Source organism: Bacidia gigantensis (genome assembly GCF_019456465.1).
Source record: "Bacidia gigantensis strain McMullin 20006 chromosome Unknown contig_231, whole genome shotgun sequence".
Classification (NCBI taxonomy): Eukaryota; Fungi; Ascomycota; class Lecanoromycetes; order Lecanorales; family Ramalinaceae; genus Bacidia; species Bacidia gigantensis.
In genome coordinates, this window is record NW_025408598.1 from 1,255,533 (window position 1) to 1,275,390 (window position 19,858).

The 19,858-nt window shown below is 48.0% G+C and overlaps 10 protein-coding genes across 10 annotated transcripts; 5 read left to right on the forward strand and 5 right to left on the reverse strand.

The window, feature by feature from the left end:
• Positions 1–1,510: 1,510 nt before the first annotated feature.
• KY384_004410 (uncharacterized protein) lies at positions 1,511–3,178 on the forward strand (the record flags this gene model as incomplete). Its single annotated transcript, XM_044812916.1, has 2 exons — positions 1,511–2,243; positions 2,292–3,178. The coding sequence occupies 2 exons, from the start codon at positions 1,511–1,513 to the stop codon at positions 3,176–3,178; spliced, it is 1,620 nt and encodes a 539-aa protein (XP_044670336.1).
• Positions 3,179–4,652: 1,474 nt separating this feature from the next.
• Positions 4,653–6,125, forward strand: KY384_004411 (uncharacterized protein; the record flags this gene model as incomplete). The annotated part of the gene is made up of 5 exons (XM_044812917.1): positions 4,653–4,737; positions 4,785–5,018; positions 5,369–5,424; positions 5,497–5,958; positions 6,012–6,125. 5 exons carry the CDS (start codon positions 4,653–4,655, stop codon positions 6,123–6,125), a joined length of 951 nt encoding a protein of 316 aa, XP_044670337.1.
• A 162-nt stretch (positions 6,126–6,287) lies between these two features.
• On the reverse strand, positions 6,288–6,948 carry ADI1 (1,2-dihydroxy-3-keto-5-methylthiopentene dioxygenase; the record flags this gene model as incomplete). Its single annotated transcript, XM_044812918.1, has 3 exons — positions 6,288–6,455; positions 6,569–6,865; positions 6,919–6,948. The coding sequence occupies 3 exons, from the start codon at positions 6,946–6,948 to the stop codon at positions 6,288–6,290; spliced, it is 495 nt and encodes a 164-aa protein (XP_044670338.1).
• A 597-nt stretch (positions 6,949–7,545) lies between these two features.
• KY384_004413 (uncharacterized protein) lies at positions 7,546–9,105 on the reverse strand (the record flags this gene model as incomplete). The annotated part of the gene is made up of 2 exons (XM_044812919.1): positions 7,546–8,708; positions 8,763–9,105. The coding sequence occupies 2 exons, from the start codon at positions 9,103–9,105 to the stop codon at positions 7,546–7,548; spliced, it is 1,506 nt and encodes a 501-aa protein (XP_044670339.1).
• A 634-nt stretch (positions 9,106–9,739) lies between these two features.
• Positions 9,740–10,333, reverse strand: KY384_004414 (uncharacterized protein; the record flags this gene model as incomplete). The annotated part of the gene is made up of 2 exons (XM_044812920.1): positions 9,740–9,848; positions 10,035–10,333. 2 exons carry the CDS (start codon positions 10,331–10,333, stop codon positions 9,740–9,742), a joined length of 408 nt encoding a protein of 135 aa, XP_044670340.1.
• A 1,027-nt stretch (positions 10,334–11,360) lies between these two features.
• On the forward strand, positions 11,361–11,924 carry KY384_004415 (uncharacterized protein; the record flags this gene model as incomplete). Its single annotated transcript, XM_044812921.1, has 1 exon — positions 11,361–11,924. One exon carries the CDS (start codon positions 11,361–11,363, stop codon positions 11,922–11,924), a length of 564 nt encoding a protein of 187 aa, XP_044670341.1.
• Positions 11,925–12,251: 327 nt separating this feature from the next.
• RIB3 (3,4-dihydroxy 2-butanone 4-phosphate synthase) lies at positions 12,252–13,058 on the forward strand (the record flags this gene model as incomplete). The annotated part of the gene is made up of 3 exons (XM_044812922.1): positions 12,252–12,327; positions 12,384–12,501; positions 12,557–13,058. The coding sequence occupies 3 exons, from the start codon at positions 12,252–12,254 to the stop codon at positions 13,056–13,058; spliced, it is 696 nt and encodes a 231-aa protein (XP_044670342.1).
• Positions 13,059–14,418: 1,360 nt separating this feature from the next.
• KY384_004417 (uncharacterized protein) lies at positions 14,419–15,242 on the reverse strand (the record flags this gene model as incomplete). The annotated part of the gene is made up of 2 exons (XM_044812923.1): positions 14,419–14,588; positions 14,639–15,242. The coding sequence occupies 2 exons, from the start codon at positions 15,240–15,242 to the stop codon at positions 14,419–14,421; spliced, it is 774 nt and encodes a 257-aa protein (XP_044670343.1).
• A 578-nt stretch (positions 15,243–15,820) lies between these two features.
• KY384_004418 (uncharacterized protein) lies at positions 15,821–16,583 on the forward strand (the record flags this gene model as incomplete). The annotated part of the gene is made up of 2 exons (XM_044812924.1): positions 15,821–16,081; positions 16,125–16,583. 2 exons carry the CDS (start codon positions 15,821–15,823, stop codon positions 16,581–16,583), a joined length of 720 nt encoding a protein of 239 aa, XP_044670344.1.
• A 338-nt stretch (positions 16,584–16,921) lies between these two features.
• On the reverse strand, positions 16,922–19,500 carry KY384_004419 (uncharacterized protein; the record flags this gene model as incomplete). The annotated part of the gene is made up of 7 exons (XM_044812925.1): positions 16,922–17,778; positions 17,829–17,990; positions 18,156–18,801; positions 18,851–18,969; positions 19,018–19,139; positions 19,193–19,206; positions 19,264–19,500. 7 exons carry the CDS (start codon positions 19,498–19,500, stop codon positions 16,922–16,924), a joined length of 2,157 nt encoding a protein of 718 aa, XP_044670345.1.
• Between the last annotated feature and the right edge of the window lie 358 nt (positions 19,501–19,858).

The window sequence follows — 19,858 nt, forward strand, 5'->3', positions numbered from 1 at the left end:
GACGAGTCCCGAGAAAGGAGCCTTAGAGTCATTATTCTTAGCAGCAAAGGGTCAATGATCTGTGAATTGATATGCTTGACTCAACCCTTTCCTCGCTCTTTAATCAATTAGTACAACAAAATTTTGCTGCTATGGCTTTCATGGAGAGCCTAGGAAAAATACTAATGCCACTGCTGACTCACACAATTTTGCCAATCTATCAAGGTAATAAGAATTTCATATCCAAATCAGGAAATATAGCCGCATTCAGTTATTCTAAGATTTTAGGCATAAGGTATTGAATGGAAGGCGGCAGAAGAAGAGTTGACCCCCCTACCGGCCACACAAACCGGCCAATTTGTAGGCTGCTTAGAAGGGATTAGAAATGCGCGCTTCAGATGCTGCGTGGCCCTACGCACCTTAGAGTACTCCCGGAGGGGGTTGATTTCGGGGACCATTATTTCTGTCGTCTTGGCGCTCTGCCGTGTCCGTCAGTCTTTACTCGACATCTGATTCCTTCATACGTCCAATGTATTGGCAAATTTATAGTAGTGACCAACGGCTCGTTTCCATTTGAGAGATCATTTCTGTATTTTCACCGATACGCAGTCTATCTGATGCGCTTTGAAGCGGTCTCTCGCTACAGCTTATGCTCGCCGCCAAACATGCGCTCCGCTTGGAGTAATCCACCTCTGGTGTTGGGAACATGGAAGTGTCCGTACAGTGGAAAAACTACTCAGTGTTCGCTGGTGAAAATATCGAATGCACGATAACCTTTACGAACACGTCGAACTCATATCAACGGCGCTCACCGTCCCCTCGAACACCACAAAGGGATCGATGGAAAGATGGACTCCCTGTACAAGCACTCAAACAAGCTACAATTTCATCACATCATCCTTCGAAATCAGGAGCGACTTTCTCAAACATAAATTCAAAACCTCACAGGTCAGCATTCTCCGTCAATGATCTAAACGGTAGCGCTGGGAATCCAGCAGTAACACACGGTGGACCTCCCGCGACTGGAAGTGCAGGCCAGGTAGGAAAGAGTCACCGTCGATCGGTCTCCATCGTCTCAATTGGCAGTGATGTGATCGAGGAGGCGCCAGGAGGAAGAGCTCCATTACCCCGGACCAGGCCGTCACAAGCTCACGGACGAGCATTAAGCATGCAAATCCTGCCCAGAAGAAATGGTCTGCCCAGTCCTAATCCTACAACATGTAAGATGAGTTGTCGCTCTTCTTTACAGTGCTACGCTTACAGTGTGATAGCCCCAAGCCATGACCGAGCCTTCACGGTACCTTCACCTCTAATTCGTTCCCCTGCCTCATTCTCGGGGGAAGAGAGATCTCGCCCGAGAGCGCAGCGGACTCTTACCAACCGATCATCAGAAAGCAGGTCCCCCGGCTCTTTAGCCGCATTTCAATTTCCATCTACAGCCAGTGTAACAAGCCCAAATAGCGGTGCTGCTAGGAAACTTGTCAATTCTAAGGTCTCAGGCCCACTTCGTCGCGCGCTTTCCCCATTGCCGATGGATCAGTCAGAACAGTCAAGCTCAATCACAAAAATACTCTCCCCCGGTTCAGTAAGTGGTACACCGCGAAGCAGCGGAGAATTCTACAACATGAGCAACAATTCCACGGAAACTCTGGCTTCTGAGTACGTAAGTCCGGAGACGTCTCAGATGCTCAAGCCACCAGTACACTCTCGTCAAACATCATCTTTAGGCCCAATGAGAATACCTAAAGCTGAGAAGCTCATGATGGGCTACGTTCAGATCACAGGATCGTTCACCCTTGATGGCTCGCTTGTAAACCAAAGCCCTTTCGAAGAGGTGAAGCGGAAGGCAATCGTAGGCGGACAAGGGGGCGGCGGCTTGGTACGTACGCAGTCGAAAAAGCGCGACAGTGGTATCCTGAGCTCCATGGGTTGGTGGAGCCTTGGAGAAACCTTCGGAGGTCTTTTAGGTGATAATGGAATGAGTAGCATAAAAGACGCTAAGAAGACAACAAGCACCAAGTCTATTCCAATTTTGTCTGCACCACAATCTATTCTATTCGTGGATCTTCAATTGGGTCCGGGCGAGAGTAAAAGCTACGAATTCAGTCATCCTTTACCCCGAGGTATCCCACCCTCTCACAGAGGGAAAGCCATAAAGACGATCTACAACATTGTCATCGGAACTCAGCGTACCTCTACAGCTGCTCAGCATAACAAAGTACAGCGGGTAGAAGTGCCTTTCAGAATTCTGTCATCAATAAATGGTAAGACGTCTCTCTAAATTGAGACCTCTACTCACATACGATGTACAGGTGCTGGCGATGTTCTTGGCCATGATCTCATGACTCCACATGTTTTGCTTTCGAACAGTGCTACTGTAATTAGTCTTGGTAACTCTCAAGCAAATGTTAAATCTGCCAATGGGTCCTTGTCAAAAGCGCCCACCGATTCAAATGATTTTATGTCCTACATCGACAAGCTTTTGGAACACTCAGACCGAGATGACGGTGCAGGGCTTCAATCTCCCACGGAAGACGAGACAAAGACTCTTGTATCTTTGCGGTCTCTACCTACTAGCATGAAGGAGTCTATCGACTTTGCCATCCTCAATAACAACTCCGGCCCGTCTGCGAAACGTAATGTCAATCGATTTGAAATTACACGGAGTGGGCAGAAAGTCGCCGTCATTATGCTTTCGCGGCCAGCCTACAGGTTAGGAGAGACAATACCAGTGGTCATAGACTTTCAACATGCGGACATTGCCTGCTACACGCTACGTGCTACCTTAGAAACATCAGAGACGGTAGACCCAACCATAGCCCTGCGGTCGAAAGCAAGTATCCAGAGGTACACTCGACGCATTCATGCCTCCCACCACGAGTCCACGATCTCGTCTCAGAGGGTTGTATTCAATCCAATGATCCCGACAACCGCCACACCCGAATTCATCACTACAGGGGTGAATCTTGAATGGTGCCTTCGCTTTGAATTTGTCACGGAAAGATCAGATACCCTCGACAATCTGGGCCAAGATACTAACGAATTGATGGAGGAAGTAGCTCGAGACGAACGCGGCACCGTGAAGGCTGCTGTGCAAGGTCTGTACTGCGAGTCTTTTGATGTTGCGGTGCCGTTGCGCGTGTACGGTGCAACGGCGGCGCTCGATGAGAAAAGTGATGCAGGGCCGTTTGCCATATGAAAGGTTGCATTGCAAGAGCTCCTGGAGACCTCATTATCTGTCTACAGAGCTCCAAGATCAGGAGAAGATCTCCACATAGATCTCCTGGGTCCAGCCAAGTGATTCCCACGAATGAGTCCGCAAGCTCGCACGACTTCGGCAACAGATGGGTCTTGCATACGTGGAGTATTGGAGTACGACGGACAGACACCTCCAAGAAGTCAGAAGGAGGACACGGACCAAGAACATATTTACCAAAGCATAGCAAGGCCAGAACGTATGTATGAGGCGATGCAAGAATATTGGAGTAGCGGAGTAAGGCGCACACAACATTGGCATTATCGAGGAAGGCTACCATGGGCATTTATGATCATACTTGCATAGCGTTCATCGTGCTCTATATACCCATTGTAAATATTGAGATAAACCATGTTTTTCACTGAGACTTTAGTCATGTCGGTGTTGCTGCAGGTCAGCTGTCGAGTACATCGATGAGCTGATATCACACTATGTCCTATATGCGCTCTGCATTAGCAGTGTAATACTTCAGAGCTGCTCAGACTTGGATATCATTTCAAGAGCGAGTGGGAAAGGGACGGGAAGTTCTGTGCCAAGCCACCGCTAGCCTGGTTTGCGGAATGCTGGGACAATCGATAAGCGCCGCTGGATCCCCCCAAAATAAACAAACAGTATCATTTACCGAAATCGCCTTCCCGTTTGCTTGGAATATGTCAATTATCACTCGGATCTAAATTGATAGATTGCATCCGAAGACTCTGGTATGGCGTATGAAATGAGCACGATCGTGGAATTCCACTAATTGAAAGAAGGGCCCTTGGTTCCACTGAACCCGATTCTCCGCCCGTCGAGGACAAGTCTCCATGACATCCTTTATAACTACGATGTTAGTCTTCCGACCCTTTCCAGATGTATCCCTTAAAGCGTCTGCTGTGGTAGCTACGACCTCCTCATCGCAGTCTGTGGCATGCCAAATCTCTACCCATCACCCTTTCTCCTACAATCGAGTTCTTATGTCATATGCAAGAGCTTCATGCGGCACAAATAAACGCTTACAAGACCTAATTCCTAGAAATGCCCGTACGAGGGGCCAATTCAAGCCAAGGAATGCCAACAAGGGTTCCAGCAGTTATCAGCTTCGTCAATTTGCAGAAGCGACACTTGGAAGCGGTAGTTTGAGGAAGGCAGTTAGACTCCCTGAGGGAGAAGACCTGAGCGAGTGGTTGGCTGTCAATGGTAGCTTCAGCTCGAAAGCGAATGGGAAACAGACGGTTGACCCGCAGCAGTTGTCGACTTTTACAACCAAATAAACCTTCTATATGGCTCAATAACAGAGTTTTGCTCGCCACAAACATGTCCAGAGATGAAGGCAACGGATGAGTGAGGTGTTTGAATAGACCATGCATGGTAAGAGCTGATGAAAAGCAGGTTCGAATACCTATGGCAGGACTCGGAGAAATTCAAGAAACCGACGAAGATGCCAGCGCCAGAATATGTCGAACATTTGATGGCTTGGGTACAAAGCAATATCGACAACGAGTCGATGTTCCCGAGTAAGATAGGTATGTGCAGAGAATCCTGCCCGGGTACATTGCTGAGATTTCTGGAGGTGTTCCATTTCCGAAAAGCTTCCCCGCCTTGATTCGCCAACTCTTCAAACGTCTATATCGAGTCTACGCCCACATATACTGCCACCATTATCCTGTCATTGTGCAGCTTGGCCTTGAACCACATTTGAACACAAGTTTCAAGCACTACGTCCTGTTTATTGATGAGCATGGTCTGGCAAGTGGGAAAGATTTCTGGGGCCCGTTGGGAGAGCTGGTGGACAGCATGTTGAAAAGTGACTAGCTTCGCATTGGGGTTACACGTGAGATGGGTGATAAATCAAGTCTGCATGATATATTCAAGGTTGTACTTTAACATAAATGAACTTTCACGTCGACCAAATTGGTAAAGAGTATGCGGTGAAACGTTTTGCCGATCACCGTGTATGCAAATCGACCTCAGCGCAAGCTCCAAAACAATCGCCTCACATCCTCCATCCTTTGAGCTTGATCTTCGTTTTAAGTAGCAGCTATCCCAAGATGCTGTCTAGGCAGATGATATCCAAGTCCTCACGGGCATCAATTGCGCGCCAAAATGCCCCGATAGCTATCACCCGTTCGAGAACCTATGCAACACCGGCAGCAGATTCCAAGCCACCGATCGCTTTATACGGCTTGGATGGCACTTATGCTAGCGCATTGGTAAGTAGACATGCAATGTCTCAAGTCTGAGCAGGATGTAGTCGGAGATATGTCTAAAGTGCATCATGACAGTACACAGCATCTGTCAAGTCCTCCTCACTCGAGCCTGTATCGAAATCTCTCGCTGCCCTCTCGGAAGTCTTCAAAAAGGATCCAAAACTTCCCAAGATTCTTACTGCCCCAACACTGAGCCCTTCAGACAAGTCACAGATCATCGCCGAACTCCAGCGGCATACAGGGGCCCAGGATAAATCCAGTACGGTCAAGAACTTCCTTGATACGCTAGCGGAGAACAATCGTCTAGGGATACTCGAGGGTGTATGTGAGAAGTTCCAACAACTGATGGGCGCTGCGAGGGGTGAATTGGATCTGGTCATTACCAGTGCACAGGTTTGTTCCGGGAGCCGTATGGACACCGGGCGGCAGCTGACGTGCAACTTTAAGGAATTGGACCGGAAAACAATTCAGAGATTGGAGACTGCGATTGCAAAGTCTGAGTACAGTCAGGGAAAGAAATTGAAAGTGCTGTCGAAGGTAGGACATCCCACAAGCTCGGGCTCCATGACTGGTGATACTAATTGATGCAGATTGATGCTGACATCAAGGGCGGATTGATTGTGGAAGTCGGCGAGCGAACAATTGACCTCAGTGTTTCGGCAAAAATTGTGAAGATGAACAAGCTGTTGACGGACCAGCTGTGAGAGGGGTTGCAGCTGGAGCCGTGGAGGAATGATCCAGTTACATTTTGATGTCGAGAATGTAAATATATCCACCGTGGGTGGGTAGAGCTTTACAATGATCGTTTCGTCGTTACATTTGACTTAGCCTACAGAGTATCTACAACTTTTACTGACCCTCTCGACTCATGTCATCATGCCAGCTTCGGCGCTGCGGTCCTGAAGGTAGGTCTTCCGATGCGGATTTTCCTCCAATTCAGGCGCTCGATTCAAAGGCGTCCACTTCGGCTCATCCTTGAAAAGGCGCATGGCTTTGATATACTGGGTATTCATCAGCTCCATCCATCCATCCACCTGACAGTGCAAACAGGAAGAGGCAAACCCACATTTTTCGAATCAGTCGTGAACCGATGCCAAATCCCCGCAGGCAAGATGATCAAATCATCCTTCTCCAACCTAATGCGCACCCACCGATCCCCATCAACGTAACTCCTCACATCGAAGAAACCCTCGCCATCCAAAATATAGCGGATCTCCTCGTCCTCGTGCAAGTGCTCGTTGAAGAACATGCGCACTTTTTCCTCATAAACGTCGCCCATGCTGGCTTTGGAGACTGTGATCTCATCGCGATTCTTATAGCTGCGCTCTTTGGCGATTTCGTCGACTTGGGAAACGGTGGGGCAGTGGTGGTACAGCACGCCTAGGTTGGAGAGGTAGGAAGGAGGGAGGGGCGTGCCGGAGTCATGTTCTTCGCGTTGGTCGCCCTGGATGGTATTTGTAAGCTGGGAAAAATGAGGGAACGGGAGAGGAGACTGACTTCGCGGTTGTCAAACCAGTATGCTTTCATGTTGGGTGGTGCAGTGGATATTTCAAAGTTGAATTGCAACTTTCCCACTTCTGTGATGCCGTTTGATACAGTTCTCGGATTTATTAATGTGGCGAAGATGATGTTGGCAGGAGATTCAATGTCGGAAGTGGCCTACGAGGAATGCTCTTGAGAATGCGGACTCTACCTGAGTGGTAGCTGGTGGTAGTGCTTACGACGGATTTCGCAGCTGTGACGTCAGCCCGCATTTAAATGTCTCGCACATGTCGCGAAGTTGTACATTTCCACGCATTCTAGCAGACATCCAATACCATTCAGGAGCCGGGCAAAGCGTTGTAGCTATCTCGACTGGCACCAATTGTGCCTAGGAAACTCCTGCTCGTGAGCTACCCAAAAGACAGAAAGAGTGTGAAAGTTTTGCGCATGCCTATTTCTTTCTCCGTTGTCTTTGCTCGAAAATGTCTGTCTGTGATGTTTTTTCAGAAGGGTCAAAACAAGGATCGTTCATTGCTCTAGAATTTTATTACTTTTCACATCCCCCTCAATACCAACGAAAGAGCGATTGAGTGACTTTACATGCAAACTTATCCTTGTACTTCTTACAGATAGACACCATTACTATTCTCCCTTATTCTTTGCTTCTTGCTTATCTTTCTGGGTCTGGATTCTTGCACTACGGCGAATTGGAGCCGCAACAGGAGCCTTTGCTGCCGAACGAGGTTTCTTCAATGGTTTGCCTCGCTTCTTAGTGCAGCTTCCATCGCCCTTATCACCACCAGAGTCTGCTTGTTTACGTTTCTTTCCTCGCGCCTGCGGATGTGCTGTCGCTGGAGGAGGTGCTATCGCTGCAGGAGGTGCTGTCGCTGAGGGAGATGCGCTGGAGCCTTTAGATCGCTTAGACTGCTGGGACTCACCTTTGTCTTGTTCGTCGTTCTTATCCCCAGTGCGCTTTCGACTCGGGCCTTGTTCGCCAGAGACTCGGTTATTACTTGGATGCTGAGGGTCGGGCTCACGGAGTCTTAGTCTCTCCCGCCGCTCATCGTTGCTCGTTTGCGAAGTTTGCCGGGGCTGCTCTGAGGTACGCGATGTCGGGGTTTGTCTAGGCTGATCTGGAGTCCAACGAATGCGTTCATGATCCTTCTCGCATTTTCTGCAGTAAGCTACCTCCTTAATGGATCCCATTCGACGCGCAAGCCTAAGATGCTGATTCCGTGGTCTTGGTCTGAGCTCACGATATCGAGTTTGGCACTCCCTTGGGGTGTGCTGGAGGAAGTGACTCATTCGAATCCAATCCTCGTCACCGTACTCGTCTCGGAAGCGTAGCAATTCTACATCTTGCTGCTCAGTCCATGTCATCTGAGGTAGGCTGCAGGCCTCACGATATCTTTCCTGGCACTCTGTCACAGGCATCTCAAGCCTGCGAGCGACTTCCTCCCAGTCCTTGATTTCATCGGTCAGAAATAGCCTCAAGAGAAGCCTTTGCTTTTGATCTTCGTTCTGCTCCCATATAGCACCCATTGTGCTAAATCTTTCAATCGTAGGAGCTTCGGTCTCCATCCCCGAGTCAGCTTTTTGCAATGACGGTAGATCTGCTGACTTTCGTTCTTTATCAAGATCAACCAGGGCTGGATCAGCCCATTCATAGTCATGCCCCTCTACCCGCTGGTCCCCAGGCTCTGTGACCACTTCATCGTTGGGTGGTTCAATCCATCCTCCTTGTGTCTTTAGCTCATCCCATGGCCCAGGATCCTGGTCGAAAGGCGAGTCTTCGAGGATAGGCACTATCGTCTCTGTCAGTCCGCTTTTCCGCTGGCAAAAGCGCTAGAACGACCGACCGTCTCGCCCAGTGTAACCAATGATATAATTAGTGCTCTTGAATACTTCTTCTCCATCCTCCTTTCGTACCCAGACCTGCGCTGTATACATTCTATAGTCGCGTTCGATCAATTCCTCCTCCACTCGAGGCCATCTCGCATTATCCGGTGGTGGCTCATCGCCCCGCTCCCGTCTCTCGGCGTACTCAAAGTTGCTGGGGTCTATTTGCGATCGGAAAATTTTTGCAGCACGATGCCAATTGCTTCTCCGATCCTTTCCATGTTCTGCTACAAATTTGTCAGCGACCTGATTCCAAGGCATCGCATTGCTGTCGGTGGTATGATCGGGGCTGGCTCCTGCCATGTTGACTGTCTTAGATATAGTGCTCAGCACAAATCCTTGGGCTGGAAGCAAGAGAATGCCGTCTGCTCGAATGGAAATCGGTGTCTTTAAACCGTCAAGAAGTGTCAATTGGGCAGTAAAGTATGAAATGTCGTTCGGTGATGAAATTGGAAGGCAAATTTCTTCTCCCTAAACTGTGATAATGCCTTTTATTCAACCTGAAGGTTGCCGTTGTCAACAGATGACATCCATTGCCCCTGTGACCTCTTGTTCAACTCAAGGACAACATCCCCTTTGTCACATACTTAGCACTCAGCAATTGCGCTTCGGAACCTGATTGGCATAGGATCTGGGGACAAGCCACACAGTTTTTCAAGTCAAGAAAGTGGGACAAGAGGTGGTGAAACTCAACCCTGAATGAAACTCAACGCTGAATGAAAGTCAACCCTGAATGAAACAGACAATGCTATTCATTTTGAGTGATTTCCAAAAGAAAGCAAGCATTTTTCCTTTGTGCTAAAAAAAGAAAGAAAGTTTGCTGTTTCTTCAATCTTTTGAGCCAGTCGCTCGAATCCTCTCTGTTCCAGAGGATACAGAGGGTTCTTTTCTACTTTCAAGAGCCATGGTAACAGTAAGATCGTAGCTTTATCTAACACTAAAACTCAAAAAGCAATAATGAGCGGTCAATGCCGTCGATTGACGACATGCCACTTTTTCTCCAGGTAATTTTCGCTTCAGTCTCCATCAGACTCGAGAAGCATGGCCTTTTGGAACATATACGTAGCATGCAATGACACAAGGCAGTTCTCATGAGCTATCTTTGAGGAATGGTGCGAAGCTAGGCTATGTCTGTCTTGTGTTTTTTTAGGAAAATAGAGCTGTCTACGGGAAACAACAATTCAAGAAAAGATAAAGGGGGATGCCGTCTCCGCTAGGGAGCCAGCTAGCACTTCTTCTTAGAAGGATCTAGAGCGCATTCAGTTTTGGCCATGACTTGCCCGAAACTGATTCTTCTTCTCGACAATGTCAAGGAATCTTCATTCTCTGACGGTAAACCATGTTCTGGGGTCTCTCGCACGCTTACCGGTGACGTCGAATCTGTAGCGTAGGCTTGGATAGCTGAATTTGTGCTTATGGTCACGTCAGACGCGGTGTTGCTGTAGATCAAAGCTGGGATCGTTGTCGGTGCAGCAAAATTAGGAACGACGGCATTTGCAAGCGCCAGGAGCGCGATGTAGCCAGGACGCATTCTGGAAGATGGGTATTAATTCGGCTGATGGATTGTTCGAGTATAATTCACGGTGAGTCTGTTAATCTTTCAAAGCCATGCAAGTGCTTGCCAGTTTCGGCAATATATAAGGACTCAAGATTGAAGGAATGTCGAGCAAGATAGTCATGGCTGATGAGCAAGATAAAGGACACCGAGTCCTCCTTTCAACTAACAACAAGATCTCCTTCAGGAGCTACTCAGGCTTTGAAAGTCAAAGGTAGCTGACAATTGGTAGCCATTGATGTATTGTTTCGTTGTTAGATGCAGCTAGGTGCACAGTCGTTGTGATAGGAAGGCCTACTATCCAGGCTATCCAGGCTGCCCGTTCCCCTACCCCGTCTCGGGCGTCCTAGCGCCCGATAACGGCTGAAGTTCCAAGGTCTAGTATTCTCCCTTTTCCTTTTCCCTGTGGAGCTTGGAATTGCAGCATTAATGCTAGCAAGCTCTTGTGCTTCAGTATTGTTCGCTACCAAGTAGGCAGTGTAATGGCCTCACAAATATGTCCAGACATGCCTCAAATGAAACGTCGATCAGCAATCTTCCCCATGTACATTATCCATTCTGGTTTGGAGGATCTGCCTCATGCTGTGCAGCTGCGGTGACGCATCCCTTGGACCTTGGTAAGAAAGAAATGGTTCTCCGCTGCGAAAACCTGGAAGGCTGACTTTATGGCAGTTAAGGTGAGCTGCAGATTGGCTTGGCCAAGTACGCATCATTCTCACTTTGAGTGTGGATAGGTCCGCCTTCAAACTCGCGCCCCAGATGGCCCCAAAGGCATGCTCGCTACTTTCGCCCACATCCTAAAGAATGATCACATTCTCGGTCTCTATCGTGGTGTTAGTGACACGAACTCAGGCTGGGGAAAAAGAAGACTGAATGATTGCAGCTTTCCGCCTCGCTACTTCGCCAATTAACATACTCCACCACCCGTTTTGGCATCTATTCGGAGCTAAAAGAGACATTTACAACTGCGCGTCAACAAGCCTCTCTTCCCTCATTGATTGCCATGGCGAGCACGTCCGGATTCCTGGGTGGCATTGCAGGGAATCCTGCAGATGTTCTAAATGTCAGGATGCAGAACGACCGCTCACTCCCTGAGGCTCAAAGACGCAATTACAAGAATGCTGTGGACGGCTTGATTAGGATGTCAAAGGAAGAAGGCTGGAGAGCCTTATTCAGGGGTGTGGGAGCCAACAGCATGCGGGCTGTATTAATGACCGCGAGCCAGCTTGCAAGCTACGATTCTTTCAAAAAGCTGCTGCGGGAGAAAGTTGGCATGCAGGATGGCGTGAGCACTCACTTCACCGCAAGCTTTTTGGCTGGTTTCGTTGCCACTACGGTGTGTAGTCCCGTGGATGTGATCAAGACAAGGGTCATGAGCGCAAGCGAGAAGGAAGGCATCGTTGAACTCCTGACCAGGATATACCGCGAAGAAGGAGTCAAATGGACGTTCAGGGGATGGGTTCCAAGCTTCATTCGCCTCGGTCCTCACACAATTGCTACGTTCATGTTTTTAGAGCAGCACAAGAAGCTCTATCGGCAGTGGAAAGGACTTGACAGCTGCCAATGACCTCGTCATGATTGCAAATCTCTCGATTTAAGTACATGGTAGTAAAAGATACAAAGCGAGGCGTAGGAGGGATAATTGAGCATATAGACAAAATGATGAATACAGTTAATCCTATGCAGTCGCGTAATAAGTTCCACTTCCTTTGGCAGCGACTACCCGGCGAAGGCACGCCGGCCTCGGGCTGGAGGATTTCTCATCAATCATCGGGCCCGCGTTATGCAGATGACTCCAGAGGCTGTATCGGGTCATCATGGAGCCAATCTTATGTAAATTCCTTTCTTTCCCTTTAGAGTCTGGGGTCTGTGAGCCCATAATTCGCTATTCTTGATGCCTTCCTTGATGCACGTCAACGGTATCTCCAAGTCTCGGTTTGACGCTATTGAGGAAACAATCGAAGCATTTAGTAAGAGATCATGCTGCTTATCATACTGTCTTGCAGACTGACCACGATCCCGACAGACCATGGCGAATTCATTGTTGTCCTCGACTCTACGGACCGTGAAAATGAGGGAGACCTCATCATTGCGGCTGAGGACGTCACCACTGCGAAGATGGCCTTCATGATCCGACACACCAGGTCTGTGCAGCGAGCGATGTTGGTTGCGTCAGAAATTTAATTGATCAGTTTACAGCGGTCTCATCTGCGCCCCTCTGACATCTTCCATTGCACATGAGCTTGATCTGCCCCAAATGGTCACTCAGAATAACGATCCCAATCGTACCGCCTACACTATATCCGTCGATGCCTCCGATCCATCTATCACGACTGGTATATCTGCCCACGACCGGGCATTGACCTGTCGTATATTGGCCCTAGATTCATGTAAGCCAACCTCATTAAGACGCCCAGGGCATGTTTTTCCTCTGAGGGCACGGGATGGCGGCATAAAAGTGAGGAAGGGGCACACGGAAGCTGCCGTCGAGTTCTGTCGTCTAGCAGGCAAACGGCCAGTTGGGGTGATCTGCGAACTTGTCGAGGATGGCGAGGAGGTTTCTGGTAGATCAATGCGACATGAGGCTGGTATGATGCGGCGGGATGGGTGTCTCGCTTTCGGCAAGAAGTGGGGTCTGAGGGTGTGCACAATAGAGGATCTTGTGGAATATGTCCAGTATCAAGAAACAACAAAATCTTGAGCCAAGCGTCAATTGACGTTCCCCCCCCGGCGCAACTCTGCGGCTTTATCTTGCAATCAAAACATGCTTCATCATTGCCTAACATGCAAGGTACTCTACTTGCCAGCAACCCGTGTGGATGAACATGATCTTGACCTCAGGGGACATGGGCTGTACTCTCACAATCATTATTTCCACAGCGAACGATATCCTCACCATCCGCGTACAGGCTGAGGACAAGGAATGCAAGCCACTGCGTCCGCAGACCCCGAACCCGGTTAATTGATCACCGCTTACTGATTATAGCTTTGAAGCACTCAGTGATAGTTGAAGTGGTGAATCAATTGTTTGAAATTCCTAGTCTCTAGCGGATCTTATGCGCTAAGAGAATATTGTTTCGGAAAGACGCATAGAGCAGGCAGGTTGATGAGGTTCAAGTGACATATTTCAAGTGGGATTTATCGTGGCTCAAACAACCCCTCCCCTTTTTTCAATCATGTCTGAAGAATGTTTAGCGAGATACTTCTTACACAAATTAGATACTGATCATTTTCTCTCCTGTCATGCAATTTCCTGAAACATCGAACAAGTAGCTACTTTGCGCACTTTGCTATCGCTGCTCGGTCTGCATTTTCTGCAAAGATAATCCCCGTCGTTCTGATAACAAATCTCAGCTCCAATGTTGAGACCTTCCACCTTTTCAACTAATACACACGGATCTCGTCATCATTGTCTTTATTTCAAGCGAGCCTAAATCTCCCCAGCACTAAAAGAGCATTAGAATATCCTCAAGAGGGCAAGCCCGTAATATCTCAATATAGAGATCTTAAATCATCGGCAACACGGGATACCGAGAGCAAACTAGTGGTGATGAAATACATATGAATTAGCAAAAACTAATTACAGTGCGTCAGAGTGAGCAGAGTTCAACCCAATTGCACAAAGTTCGGTGTTGGATAAAGCCATCTACCTCATTAGGGGTCTAAGATTCACGAATGACCTGAAATCTAGCTATATATACTTCATTGCGATTTGAATCTTTATGTAGATTGAGTAAATTGGCAGGGGCTCTTTGCACGCCAGTAAGCCTTGACCTAGGCAACATTGTCTTAATATCAAATACGGCAAGTTGGAGTAGCTTAGTGACTGTGACCCCTAGAACAAGATGCATTTCAAGCGGCTTCAACGCTTGCTAGAATCATTTGCTACAGATGTAATTCATTAACGACTCTAAGCCCTAATCTATTAGTTTGTATACGCAATCGTTGAAAGACCAAGTAGCTAAGAAGGTTCAGCTCAAGTGTCCGCAGAGAGATCTCATCAGCAATTTCGTGTAAAGAGTCATAGCTCATAAGATCATGTCCCATTGGACTCATGAGCTTCACCAAGGCAGCTGGAGCGGAGTCGGTAGATCCTTCCCTAGTACTGGCTCTGCTGTCCCGATGTCACTTGGCCCCCGTGGAGCCCAATACTGACCAGTCTTAGACATGTCAAAGGTGTCGATGAACTTTACAAGAGAATCTGCCGCCTCATCTGGCGTTACAGCTATGTCTCATCAGCAAAAGAGGACCTTTCTCAAAATACTGCAGTTGCATGCTCACCACCCCCAGCGTCCCAGTACTTATCAAAACCCACCCCCTTTGTCATCTCGGTTCTCATGAAACTTGGATGCACGATCCCCACTGCGATGTTCTTGTCCTTCACATCAAGACTGAGCAACTTCCCTACCATGTTCAAAGCGGCCTTGCTGGCATGATGACCGTAATTCCCTCCTCCCTCACTCTCATGTCTTAAGGTAATACTTCCGCTTTCACTACTGACTAAAATGATCTTGCTCCCTGGTTTGAGCAAGTCCGCTTTCACCAGTTTCTGCACGATGAATACTGGGCCGATTGATGAAGTCGTATACATCTGCACCTGTTTCGCCCAATCTGGACTGTCGAATGATTCCAAGCCAAAATAGCCGGCGGAAACGATCACAATATCCAATGTCTCACCACGAGACTTGATCTTGGAGACGATCTCATCGCCAGCATTTTCTTTTGCTACGTCAACACCGGTGACGTAGGTAACATTATCGGCAGCCTCAGAAGAGCTAGCACTACGGGTTGTGCCAAAAATGTGCGTCGATGGGCGAGAAAGGTAAGCCTTGAGAAGGCCTTGCCCAAGACCTCTAGTAGAACCTACGATGAGCACGTTCGGCATGATTGTTGGTCGCGGCCGGTGTAGAAGCTTGATGAAGTGTTTTGGACAAAAGCCAAGTCCACGATCTCCCAGGTCGCTAGACAATTGCACTGAGTGGTGATGGAAAATTTCGGCCGATAGACTGCAATACGGTATAGTGTTCTTGGCCCAAAGCAGTTTGATAGGCAGTCTTGGCGTTCATCACGCAACCCTCAAAAAGGGGTTCGCGCTAGAGACAAGGAAGGCTAGTTTCTAGTGAGCATAGAGGCTTGACTTTTGCTGAGCACAATTGAATGCTGAAAGTGTACTTTTCTGGGTCATTTGAGGAGCAGCGTGCCTTCGTAGAGTATTGAAATTTCATGGTACTTGAGCGAGCAAAATAAACGGAGCCTACCCTCTGCCAATCTATGTATAATTTCGAGTATCAAAAACACCGCTAGTCGTTATTTTACCATGCTCGACACCCCGCGGGCCGTTCCTTAGAAGCCTAGCTTCACGCGTGTCACAGCGCGTCTTATTGAAGCTATGGGTGAACCACATTCTTACAACAAATTTTGTGACTTAACACATCGATGATCAATTCTACATGAACAAATAGAATGGCCCATCAGAACCCAGCATTTCCTTCTCGATACGGTGCCTCGAACCTTGGCAAACTCCCAGATCGATCGGTGCAACCATTCGGTACATCAACTCAACAACAAACACGCGAGACCGCCAGGCAAGAGCGGGAACGTGAAAAACAGGAACAAGAACGAAGGGAGAGGGAACAAATGGAAAATTTGAGCGAGGAGCAGAGAGAAGAGATACGGGAAGCTGTTCGTCCTACCCTGGCCCCGTTGTGCGCGAGCGTCAAAGCAGTAATACACCATGCTGACTAGCCATCTTGATTGGCTGAAATAGTTCAACCTTTTCGATCTCGACAAAGACGGCCACATCGACTACCACGAGCTCAAAGTAGCCTGCAAAGCCCTCGGCTTCGACCTCCCAAAACCCGAACTCCTCGAAATCCTCCGCAACCATGGCATCGAGCAACCTACCCCACAATCACAGCAATTCGCAGATTCCAATCGCAATCTACCCGCTCCAATACCGAAAAGGCTTCTCCCGTTCGTGCAGTTTCAGAATATACTGATGACGAAGATATTAGCGAGGGATCCAAGGGAGGAAATATTGAGGGCGTTTGAGCTGTTTGATGAAGGTCAAAAGGGGAAGATCTCGTTGGATGACTTGAGAAGGGTGGCGAGAGAACTTGGGGAGGGATTGGAGGAGGAGGAACTGACGGCTATGATTGATGAGTTTGATATGGATGGGGATGGAGCAATCAGTCGGGAGGAATTCATGGGCATTTGCTTGAGTTGAACGGGTGGAAATGATGTGATGTAAAGGTATTTGCTTGGTTTCTTACGAAGACATGCTCGGTCTCAAGCGGATGGCGTTCGACTGGCGGTCCTCATGATTTTGATTAAATGCCAATGCGACAGTGTGAGGTACGTGAAGTGATTGTTAACAAATTTGTCTGTCTATCCTCATCTATGCATTCCAGGTATCTACAGCCGTCTATCACGTTGCTACCCACGCATCATGTCCAATAGACCTGTGCCCTATCTCAATCATGATAATCATAAACATCGGTCGAAATCAAGTCTTCTCTTTCATTACTTGAGGCGCTTGATAGACTAGAACAGCGTTTCACGCATTTACAAGTATGAATTGGCAGCATTTGGAGGCAAGCCTATCCCACGATGTTCGTTGTCGAAGTCTTCATTAGCGTCGAGGGCGCTGGTCAAGTCCTCATATGCAAGCGGCTTATTCTTACTGGCAGCCAGAGCATGAGCAATGCGAACGGTGTTCTTGATCTGCCGACCATTGCTTGGTCTCTGAGCTAATTCTTGAATTTGCTTGTCGGTGACGGTGCTTTTCAAGCCTTGCTTCGTGGTGTTGTCTGCTCGAGCTATGAATGTTGCCCAGACCTTGGCCCTTGCTTTCTGATTAAGGTCGTCGTATTTGACTCCAAGATGTATTCGAGACTTGATAGCATCGTCAAAAACTTGTACTCGATTTGTTGTTAGTATCATCACCCCTTGGAAGTATTCTAGCTGGCGTAGAAAAACCGACACCAGGGTATTATGGTGCAGATTGTGAAGGGTACGACTTTCGACGAAAACATCCGCTTCATCTAGTAGGACGATGGCCTTCCATCGGGTAGCCAAATCTAGGATTTCTGCGAGCTTCATCTCCAGTTTATGGGAGTCTAGATCGAGGTCGCCTGCGGAGACGCGATACAAAGGCCGTCGTTGATATTCGGAAACAGCCTCCGCCGTTAGCGTCTTACCAACCCCTGGAGAACCATGAAGTAAGACAACAAGGCCTTGGCCTTTCTCCTCGACGAAGTCATCGAACGCTTTTTGCTCAGGCTTGGATCCATCTGTTGGCTCCGCTGTCGTTTGCTGTACAAGAGCTTGCAGGAGATCTTTCTTCCTGGCAGGTAGTACAAGCGCATCGAACGGAAGGTCATTCCAATTAATATCGTGTATACCGGATATGGTGAATTCGGCTGTGTATCATTTAGTACCATTTCCTCTTGGTCTAGGAGAGCAAACGTACCCCACATGCGTTTGCTAAGACTGAAACCTTGCACTGTCGGAGCACACAGTGATGCCTCCTCGTCCGTAACTTCCTCGAGTTGAAGCGCCTTCTTCTTAACACTTCCCTGTGCCGTCAATCTTCGACGCTCCTCAAACCTTCTTGCAAAGAATTCTGGGTCGTCTGGGTAGATTACTCGTCAGCATGGGTAATAATTGCAGCATGAGGATACTCTCATGTCTTTTGGCGAGGGAGAAGGCCACTGAGTGAGCCTAGTGACTGGTGTCCCTCGCAAATTCCTTTTTCTGCATATTTTCAAAAGGGATTAAGCAGATGAAATATACGAACCCAGGTCAGCATCTATGTTGGCATAGTTTGCGTTGAATTCTTTGAAGGATGCAGCGTCAATGATTGTTCGGCCCCTCACATTGATTTTGATAGCCTTTCCTTTGCTTCGATAGAACGCAAGACCCCTGAACTCGCAATGGACAACTCCCATCAACGAGATGGACCTCCTGCCCCGTTCCACGAGCGTCTTCTGAATTTCAGCGGCTTGTTCGTGGTGAGACAGAGGGAAGACTTCTAATTGGGTGACCTTTCTAGCACCTCGAAATTCCGGGATCTTCAGAAAATTTTGTACTTCACCGAAGAAACTACCGTCGTAGTGAAGCGACCGGCAAACTATCTCAAAATACTTCTGGCCTTTGCGATCTTGTGGCTCACCGAAGTCGAAGAGAAAGCTCCTAGGTTGCTCAGAATCGTGATCGTTTGTGTAAATTGGCTCATTGGGCTTGAATAGGGCCCAAAGCAAGTCGTAGGTTATCTCCCCATGCTCCAAAAGTTGAGTCACTTCCTCGGTCGTCGCCTGAAACCAATCTTCGAGAAAGTCAATAAGTTGCTTTAATTGCTTTATGCCATCCGATTCCTGATCAGTAGGCTCTCTGTGTTGGGCCCTGAAATCGGACAAGAATGAATATAAGAGCTCTAAGCGGACCTAGATTTTGATTAGAGCAGGCTGAAAGTGCAGAATCATTACGAATTACACTTGGATGCTTTCCTCGGAGTGATATGCTCTTCACGTCCTTCAAGACTTCGCGAAGTACGTCAAGGAGAGCAGCGGATTTGATGTCTGCGTACGTTTTGATGCTCTCATATTGTCCTTCTGTAGACTTGTCAGCAGGTCATCTCGAGACTATCAATAGCCAGATACCAGCAATCCCAAATTGTCGTCGAATGACTAGCACCGGCTTCCTCGACTTTTTAGACTTGGCGTTGACGACTTCCGATTGCTCAACGTCTTTCGAGGACCAGTTGTGGCGTTTATGATCCCAGCTGGAGCGGACAAAATTAGTTCACATAGCATTTAGGGTAAGCAAGATACCTACGTTTGATCGACAAACTTGATGTTTCGGTTAGTTAATTCATGACCATAAGGCTGAAAGGAAGTACAACGTACTTTGAAGTCAAGCTTCGAGGTGTCGATCTCATCCTCGGTCTTCTTTCCTTCTCCAGCCTCTGGTCCGTTGGGTGTTGATTTCTTTTTCTTGTCTTTCTTCTTGACAGGAAACTTTATATCAGAATACGAAGGGTCACCGAACGGCCCTGAAGAGTTAGACAACAAGATTGACATAGCATCACCTCTGTCAAGTGGAGTACCTTCAATGTATTCTTGATCAGAGTCTGTGGACGACATTGTGCACGATGTCTTGATATGAATGCTAACAGAAGTAAAAGACCCCACGGATCGATGAAGGGTCAACGGCCGGGGGCAGAGTCAAATGAATGTATATAGCCAGTCAGAGGACTGAGCAGTAGCAGCAAGGTCGTGAAACGTGAAAGACGAAAAAGAGCGTGGTACAAGATGTAGGGCGCTCTGATGGACGTCAGCCTCTAGCCTTGTGGGTTGGCAGCCTAAACAAGAACGTCTTATAGAGCTGCCTAAGTCATACAAGAATCGAAATATGGTGCGGGAAAGAGATCCCTCTCGTTTACTCTAATAAATGGAATAAGTTGCAATGGATAAGTCGCGTCTCCCATCGGTCTATGATGTA